Source organism: Austrofundulus limnaeus, unplaced genomic scaffold, assembly GCF_001266775.1.
Source record: "Austrofundulus limnaeus strain Quisiro unplaced genomic scaffold, Austrofundulus_limnaeus-1.0 Scaffold16, whole genome shotgun sequence".
Lineage (NCBI taxonomy): Eukaryota > Metazoa > Chordata > Actinopteri > Cyprinodontiformes > Rivulidae > Austrofundulus > Austrofundulus limnaeus.
Window position 1 is genome coordinate 2594810 of NW_013952418.1, and position 9289 is coordinate 2604098.

Consider the following 9289-nt stretch of genomic DNA (forward strand, 5'->3'; position numbering starts at 1 on the left):
TGTGTGTGTGTGTGTGTGTGTGTGTGTGTGTGTGTGTGTGTGTGTGTGTGTGTGACAGGTGAACTGGACTACAGCAGTGTCCTCCTCGGGATGCTGGTCATGCAGGACGTTCAGCTCGGTCTCTTCATCGCCGTCATGCCCACCCTGATCCAGGCTCAGAGCGGAGACTCGGACAGGTGTGTCCGTGGTTTCTGTCCCCTCTAAAAATAAACGTGGAGAGCATTTTGTTAAAATCTTTTGTTCCCCCTGTGAACCCCAGCTTTGTGTTCGGAGGCCTGCGAGTCCTGAAGCTCCTGGCCCAGGTCCTGGTGTCCCTGGCCGTGGTGCTGCTGCTGTGCTCGTTGCTCAGGTCCTTCCTGATCGGTCCGTATTACAAGAAGCTCCACGCCGAGAGCAAAGGCAACAAGGAGATCCTGGTGCTGGGAATGACGGCGTTTGTCTTTTTCATGCTGACTGTACGTTTTGTGCTGACTCAGCATTCACACTGCCGTCTTCATGTGATACAGTTAGCTTTTAGCTAGCCTTTTGTTACTTCTTAAGCTAGCCTTTATAAAATACATTTTTGCTACAGTTTCTCGTTTCACTAGCCCTTTGCTATTTTAGCTTCTAGCTACTGTTTTGTTCCTTTAGACTTTAGTTAGTTTTTTTTTAATTTTAGCTTTTCAGTTTTGACATTAGTACAGTTAGAGTTTAGTTAGCCTTTTAATGTTTTTAACTTAAGCAAATCTTTTACTGCTTTTATCGTTTTGCTGCTGTTTTGCTAATTTTAAACAGCTTCCTAATCTTTTAACAAACATTTTGCTACCTTTTTTTTTCTTAACCCTTTGCTACTTTTAACAACCATTTTCTAATTTAATTAGCTGTTTGCTGCGTTTAGTTAGCCCTTTGCTATTTTAGCTTCTAACTACTGTTATGCTCCCTAAATATTTTAGCTTTTTTTTCCTACTTCGAGTTTTCAATTGACAACTTTTTCTATAGTTAGCATTAGCTCACCATTTGCTACTTTTATTTTTTATCCAACCTTTTGCTACTTTTAGCTGTCATTTGTTTTTTTAAATCACTTTTTGCTACTTTCAGCGTAACCCTTTGCCCTATTAGCTTCTAGCTACGTTTATAGCAACTTTTTTCTACTTTTAGCTTTTTGATGCACAACTGTTGCTACAATAAGCTAGCCAATTTCTACTTTTAGCTAGACGTATTCAACTTTTAACTAGTGTTTTGCTAATTTTAGCTATCATTTGCTACTTTTTCAATAGCATTTTGCTACTTTTAGCTATCATTTGCTACTTTTTCAATAGCTTTTTGCTACTTTAAGCTGTCATTTGCTACTTTTTCAATAGCATTTTGTTACTTTTAGCTTAACCATTTGCCCTATTAGCTTCTAGCTATTTTATAGCAACTATTTTTCTACTTTTAGCTTTTCAATGCACAACTGTTTCTACAATAAGCTAGTCATTTTCTACTTTTAGCCAGACTTTTTCAACTTTTGACCACTGTTTTGCTACTTTTAGCTATCATTTGCTACTTTTTCAATAGCTTTTTGCTACTTTTAGCTAGCCCTTTGCTTTTGTAGCCTCTAGCAATTGTTTTGCTACTTAAAGTTTTTAACTAACTTTGTTTCTACTTTTAGAATGTTTGGTAAACAATTGTTGCTATACTTAGCATTTAGCTAGCCATTTGCTCATTTTAGCTACTGTTTTATCTTATTTTGGTCATTTTGCTGCTTTAGCTTTAAGATAGTGTTTTGCTTTAAAGTTTTTAGGTGGTGTTTTTGTTTATTTGGATCATTTCTATCTGATTTTTGAACTTGTAAAGAAGACATTGGTGTTTCTTTTGCAGATAACAGAGTTTCTGGACGTTTCCATGGAGCTGGGTTGTTTCCTGGCCGGAGCGTTGCTCTCCTCTCAGGGTCACATGGTCACAGCCGAGGTCACGGGGGTCATCGAGCCCATCAGAGATTTCCTTGCCATCATCTTCTTCGCTTCTATTGGTCAGACAGAACCAAAATGTCAGATGTTTGTCCTGTTTGAGCCTGTCCTGAACTGTGGTGTGTGTATATGTGTGTGTGTGTGTGTGTGTCACTGCAGGACTCCACGTGTTCCCTACCTTCGTGCTCTACGAACTCACCATCCTGCTGGTCCTGACGCTCACTCTGGTCATCATGAAGGTTTGGCTCTTTTCTGAAATGTATATTTTTTCCGTTGCGATCCCAGTTTCTCCCCCCTGAACCCTTCGTGTCCCTCCAGTTCCTCATGGCGGTGCTGGTGCTGTCCGCCATCCTGCCTCCGGGTTCCCGACACATACGGTGGATTGTCTCAGCCGGCCTGGCTCAGGTCAGCGAGTTCTCCTTCGTCCTGGGCAGCCGGGCGCGTCGAGCTGGCATCATCTCCAGAGAGGTCGGGGATGTGCTCGCTAAAAGTYGATTAAATTGAAATTGAATGATTAAAAGTAAAAAAATAATAATAATCTTTATTATTTTCTGTCTCAGGTGTACCTGCTGGTCCTCAGCGTCACCACGCTCAGTTTGCTGCTGGCACCGCTGCTGTGGAGAGTCACCACGCATAAATGGGTTCTGCGCACCGAACGCAAATCCGTCACATGAGGCCCGGGCGTCCGGTCTTGGTCCTTAGAGGTACCGGTAATTCAGCCACTGATTCAGGTGTTTGAGAGAGAAACCTGTAAAACCAGGACCAGGACTGGACTCACCCCTGCTTTAGCCCCAAAAAAAMCTTGATACATTTTACAAAACTGTTAGCAAAAGGACCAAATCTGTTTAAAAAGTCTAAAAAACTGTTATGTTCGCAGTGTTTGTTACATTTTCTTTACAAGGATTAAATCTGMTAAAGTCACATAAGCTGTAGGTGAAAAAAATGCTCTGTAGTGTATTTAAAATGACAAAAATCAGTTTGTTTTAAATCACTGAGTTAGTGAGCTGTAACTAAAACTGACATCTTGCTGACTGTTACGCACAAAATTGTGGCAAATATCCACCTAGAATCACTGAATCCTTGTGCAACATTTTGTTTTATGTTACTGCAAACAAAGTAATTTATTATTTTACTTGTCAATCAGTCTTAATTTAATTTCACAGTCTGTAAACACTCCCATGATTGTCTCAAATGTTGCATTCCTGAAACTAATTTAAGACGAGTTCAAGACCGGTTCTAGACATGAGGGGGTGGCTCCGTGACCGTTTAGACCAGGGCTGTCAAAGTCAGTTACACAAACGGGCCAAAATTCTAAACTTGGTCCAAACCGAGAGACAATATCTAACAATATTTATTGAAAAAAATGTTATATAGTAAATTATTCTTATAAAAATACAAATTAACTTATTCCAAATAATGTTTTGTGTAGCATTTAAGGCATACATACTCTGATGGATAAAGAATTGTTATGCCTTACCCTCAACTAACAACTTTTTAATTTATTATTTCCTTCAGATATAGTTTATTACAGTCCAGCAAATCAGGTAAAAAAGGAAAATCTTCACTAAAAATCCAGATATTTGACTTTAAAATAAGGAAAGAAAACAAAAAAAAGATCATCAAAGTTAATTCTCTGTTACTCTTTTCACACCAATTTTCTTGGCTTGAAAGTCACGACAAGAAATTACAGCAACAAAACTGAAACCATWAAACTTTTTTTGCATTTAAAGTTTTGGGGCCAGAAAAAATAGTAATTTTGGCCATATTTGACCCACGGGCCTGAAGTTTAACATGTGGTTTAGACAGAAAACCAGATTTAACTTACTGCTATGGGAGAGCAGTGCGCTGCAGATTGTGAACCCAAATGGATATTTCAAGACAWTTTGGGAACTCTCTCACGGATATTTGCTGTTTTTGTTTTGTTTTGTTTTGTTCGCTAACAGTTTTAGCCTCGCAGGACACCAGAGGAGGGAAGGAAAAATATTTTGGGATCAGAAGCTGATTTTTGTTTATTTCTTAAAGGGAAACTTTGCATATTCCTCTGAATTCTAAAGGTAAAAGAACAGAGCCTTTCCAGTGACATTGGATTAAAAAATAACGCGATAATCTCATGGCCACGGGTTTTTTTATTTTTTTATCCAATGTCACCGGACATGCTCCGTATAAAAACTATTTTTGTTGAGACAATTTCCTCAATGTTTACTTTTAATTCGATCATGTACTACTTGAACTTTGGTGTTTTTTCAGGAACTTGTGTTTTTTAGTAATTAAATCACGGTACGTTAGACTGCACTGATAACACAAAGGAAGACACTTAAAAAACAAAAACACTAGAAGACAAATTACACCAGATACTGACAAGAGTTTATTCGCTGACGTTACATTTGAAGAAAAATCCTGCACTAGCCACTACTGAATGTCAAACCTGAGTGCCTGATCAGCTCTTTTCTGCACTTAAATAAAAAAAATTAGATTTTTTTTACGTTGCACATATTAGTGTGTGACATAAAAACCCACAATGTGCAATGAAAATGTGTACTGCAGATGTTACTGTACTGCGTGAGTACTGTATATGTTCAAATATTTTTCTTTATGTTAATGAAGAGGTTTATTATTATTATTATTATTATTATTATTCATGCTGTTTGTGCTGTTTTCCTTCAAACTGTTTTCATTTAATTTGATGTTGGTGGACTCGTTTGTTTAGTAAAAGAAAATAAAAACAGAACTACTCACGTGGGATATATTTATTATTTGTGTAGTAATTTTTCTACATATTTTTGTCTATCAGTTATTTTATTTTAAAAATACACACACCAACAGAAATAGCTCTGAACATCTGCGGAAACCCTCGTTCACTGATTGTGTAACAGTCAGCTGTGGACGAGACGGGCCGACACGTGCAGGACCGGTTTAAGCTGATAACCCACAAACTTTGCAGTCAGCACATCTCTGAGAAACATCATCATCCTATTAGTGGATGTAGACAGGGAGGCTGACTTTATGTAGATGGGTACATTTGTCACATTTCAGAGTCATTTAAAATAAATTCACCCAAATCATCGAATCAAATCATCAAATCATCATTTTTTATATGAATTCTCATGTTTCCTAATAATTATGTTCCCCAGTACCCATGTTTCACAGTAACTATGTTCATCGTTACCCATGTGTCCAAACTTTTGGTCTGTACTGTATGTCCGATATGTCCTGCTGGAGTGTGACATGATTTGTTTGTGTACAAACTAACACGGTATCAGAATTTTATATATTTATACTTCTCATTCAACCACAATCAAATTCACTCGATCTAGGAGGCACAATTTATATGGATAGTACCRGTATTTATTTTTTACAATAACATGCTGGAATGAAAACAAGCAAAAATAAAATAAACGTAACTACTTTCTACTTCTTGCCTTTTTTAAACATGTGAGGAGTAGAAGTAAAAAGTAGGCTGAAAAATTATTACTCAAGTAAAGGTCAACTGGTCCGAATTTTTAATTTAATTTCATTTTTTTTTTTTATTTTATTTTATTTTATTTTTTTGTGTAACTACTTGTGTTTTGTAATTTTTGTCTTATAACAGGTCTCTTGGAAATGAGATTCTGAATCTCAATGAGACTGTATAAATTAAGGTCAAATAAATAAAATAAAAAATAAAGTACAGATACTCAYAAATTCTACTTAAGTACAGTAACAAAGTTCTTATATTTATCTTTTTCTTCTTTACTCTAGAATTAAAAAAATTGTCACTAATGATGTGGAAATTAGTTTTGTTTTCTACTGAAGTGGCCAACAAAAAAGAAGTACAGTAACAAAGTATTTGTATTTAGTTACTTTACAACTCTTCTGGTACCAAAATTATTTATAAAAACAGCAACAAGCCCAATCAATGTTACATATGGTGTATTGTGTTTCCTGCTAAATACACAAAAATGTATATTTGATGTACGTTTATGAGTTTTGGAGCTTTTCTAAAAGTGAAAAACAAAAGAAAGTATATACTTTTCTGCGCGGTTTGACATTGTTTGAGACTACCAGCCTGTCCAGGGTGTACAGTCCAGCACAGTTTAAACGTAAAGAAACCAAAACTATCTAATTATCTGTGCAGTTTTACCCATTCCAGGTTTAGCAACGTTAACAGGGTTTCACTAATGGCATGTGATCAGGTCATACCATACTTCATTTATTGTCCCTTTCTATTTGCTTCTCTTTTGTTCTTTTGTCGTTTTTTGTTTTATTCCCTTTATCCTCCTGGGCTCTAAGAGCGAGCACATGGGTTAACACACGATACAGCATTAGAGAGATACAGCATGGACAAATCTCTTTTGGGGAAAGGTGATGAGTCAGGTAGATCTGCATGTGTGTGAGGGGGCGAGAGGGTTTAGTGATCACCTTACTGAGGGAAGGCACCGAGCTCTCTTTGCTGAGAGTAGACTGACTCACTAAAGTAAAAACTAATCCACATCTGGATACATTTTCTCTTTATTTTTGCGGAGTCACGCATATTTCTCCTTCCACCTTGTTATCCCTTCCACTGCGTCACCATGGATATTGGTGGCCTGACGACAGTGGTGGCCAACTCTGCCTACATCTCTGCCCGGGGCAGCTTCGATGGGACTGCCAACCCTGCGGTCAGCCGGGACAAAAAGTACCGCTCCCGCCTGAAACTTCCCCACATTACGATTTGCGAAGGTCTGCTGGAAACCTTGGACCTCGGGTTCCATTCCGTCTGCGTGGAGCAGCCCATTGGCAAACGTCTTTTCCAGGAATTTTTGGAGTTCAACAATGAATATAAAGGCCCATGCCGTCTGTGGAAGGACGTTGAGGAGTATAACATGGCTGAAGATGAAGACAGAGCCAAAAAAGCCAGCAAGATCTTGTCTCGGTACATGGAGCCTGACGCCAAGTATTATTGCCCTTTTCTGCCGGAAAACGGCATCACAAARGTCAAAGAGAAACACCAAGAAGCTGGGGACGACCTCTTCAATGAGACCATGGACAATGTGTTGGACTTTCTCAAGGAGGTGCCCTACACGTTTTTCCTGGAGAGCATGTACCTKAAGAGATTCCTGCAGTGGAAGTGGCTGGAGATGCAGCCCATCGGCGAAGACTGGTTCTTGGATTTCCGTGTGTTGGGTAAAGGGGGGTTCGGAGAAGTGTCTGCCTGTCAGATGAGGGGAACGGGAAAACTGTACGCCTGCAAGAAGCTCAACAAGAAGAGACTGAAGAAAAGAAAAGGTTACGAGGTAAGGGTTAATTCATGTATCCAGTACGTAACATCAGTTGGAGATTTAGTCAATGAAGTATCTTTTTAACTCTTCTGTGCTTTCCTATCTGTAGGGGGCAATGGTGGAGAAAAGGATCCTGGCTCGAGTCCACAGCAGGTTTATCGTCTCTTTGGCTTACGCCTTCCAGTCCAAAACAGAACTTTGTCTGGTCATGACCATCATGAATGGAGGAGACCTAAGGTTAAATCCCCTGAAGTCCTGTCGAAACTAACACCTGATATTTCTTGTCTTATCTGAAATCTGAGGATTTTGCCCCCCCCCCCCCAGGTACCACATCTATAATGTGGATGAGGACAACCCAGGCTTTGAAGAGTCACGCGCCTGTTACTACGCTGCACAGATCATCCAGGGCATGGAGCACCTCCACCAGAAGAGGATCATCTATAGAGACCTCAAACCAGAGAACGTGCTGCTGGACAATGAAGGTCAGGCTCTTAGCAAGGAAACACAACTTTAAAAATCTGGGTATCTGTAACCAACCTGATGGTGGTGCTCACTATTGTTAAACTCACCAGTTGTCCCAACCTTCTCTTGTTAGGATTTGAAATTGTTTAATGGAAGCTGCATTGGCACACTACAAATTTAAAAATATATACATTTTACCAGAAGTTAATCGATGGATGGAATATTTGAATGTACAAAGGCAAGGTAGAAACTATGGGAATCAAGAGTCAAAACCTGAAGAACAATCCAAGGTTCATCTGTCCGTCTATCCATCCATCCATTGTTCCAGTGTCCCGTATGAGCAGATCTCTTTCCACAACCACTTTCTCCAACTCTCTCTGGAAGATTTCAAGACTTCCCAAACCTCTCTGAAAGACTTAGTCTCTTTCACGTGTCTTTGACCTTCCCCAGGGCCTCTTCCCAGATGAACATGTCAAGGACACCTGCCTATGTAGTCGTCTAGGCGGTATCCTTACAAGATACTAGAACCACCTCAAATGTTTCTGACTACTCCAATTCTCTCATGAATAACCAAACATCTCATCCTATCTCTAACGGAGAATCTAGTTTCCCATGTGGAGAAACCTCATTTCAACTAACTGTATCTACAATGTAGTTCTTTTGGTCTCTGCTCACAGTTTGGGACCTAAGGTGAGGGTAGGAACATAGACTGACTAGTAAACAGTGCAGGTGTACAGGTATGCCATACTGCAGAAAGTAATAAATTCAGGTTATTTTGACCCACAGTCTGCAGACAAGTTTCTGTATTAATGATATGTTTGGTTCTGATTGTTTTGCTGTTCGTTCTCACAGGTAACGTTCGCATCTCTGACCTCGGTCTTGCCGTGGAGCTGGCCGATGATCAGTTAAAAATCAAGGGCTACGCTGGAACTCCAGGTGAGTAAAGTAAAACCTTATTAATAATACGGATGAATTTGCTTATTAAATTCTCACTAATACACCCAGACTTCCCCTTTTAAACTAAGTAAAACTCAAATGTATGAACTTAAAATCAAGGATAAAAGCACAAGTTTCAGCAAAATAATAATTTTTGTTCTGTTTGAACATCACAAATCAAAGTTTTGTTCATTAATAGCCCAGAGAATTAAGCCCTGAACTGTTTTTATGCTTTATATTAAAAATATAAACTAACTTTTAATCCTTCTTTGATCTCTTCCTGTTGTTTTCAGGTTTCATGGCTCCAGAGCTCCTGAAAGGAGAGGAGTACGACTACTCTGTGGATTATTTCGCTCTGGGCGTCACTCTCTATGAGTTTCTAGCAGCCAAAGGACCTTTCAGGACCCGTGGAGAGAAGGTAGATAAGAGCCGAACTTTCTTATCCACTCAAGTAGCTACATCTTAAAGGGATCCATGATTAGTTGTGACATTAGACTTTATTTGATAAACATTTGTTTTAACTGTAAAATAAAGACTGTAAAAATACTGTAGGATGTTTAGTTTTGTAATTTTTAAACTAAAAGTTTAAAAATATATTACATGGACGGGGCCATTTTATTTACATGCAAAGTATTCTGGGAAATTGATGACATCAATTAGGTCCTTGTTGCAAGGCTGCTAGGGAGCTATATCCACCCTGAAGGTTAATCTTGGACAATATCTGAT

The 9289-nt window shown here is 38.8% G+C and overlaps 2 protein-coding genes across 2 annotated transcripts in view; both read left to right on the forward strand.

Annotated features, from left to right (window-relative positions):
- The window catches only part of tmco3 (transmembrane and coiled-coil domains 3), a gene marked incomplete in the record, with an annotated part of 13411 nt that extends 8838 nt beyond the window's left edge, over positions 1-4573 (forward strand). The window contains 6 exon segments of the mRNA XM_014003036.1: positions 59-176; positions 260-455; positions 1840-1990; positions 2088-2167; positions 2247-2396; positions 2489-4573. Of these exon segments, the coding sequence (XP_013858490.1) occupies positions 59-176; positions 260-455; positions 1840-1990; positions 2088-2167; positions 2247-2396; positions 2489-2602 (809 nt within the window).
- A 1246-nt stretch (positions 4574-5819) lies between these two features.
- The window catches only part of grk1a (G protein-coupled receptor kinase 1 a), a 6922-nt gene continuing 3452 nt past the window's right edge, over positions 5820-9289 (forward strand). The window contains exons 1-5 of the mRNA XM_014003037.1: positions 5820-7180; positions 7275-7402; positions 7490-7647; positions 8480-8563; positions 8857-8981. Of these exons, the coding sequence (XP_013858491.1) occupies positions 6479-7180; positions 7275-7402; positions 7490-7647; positions 8480-8563; positions 8857-8981 (1197 nt within the window). The 5' untranslated portion in view covers positions 5820-6478. The remainder of the gene's footprint in view (positions 7181-7274; positions 7403-7489; positions 7648-8479; positions 8564-8856; positions 8982-9289) is intronic.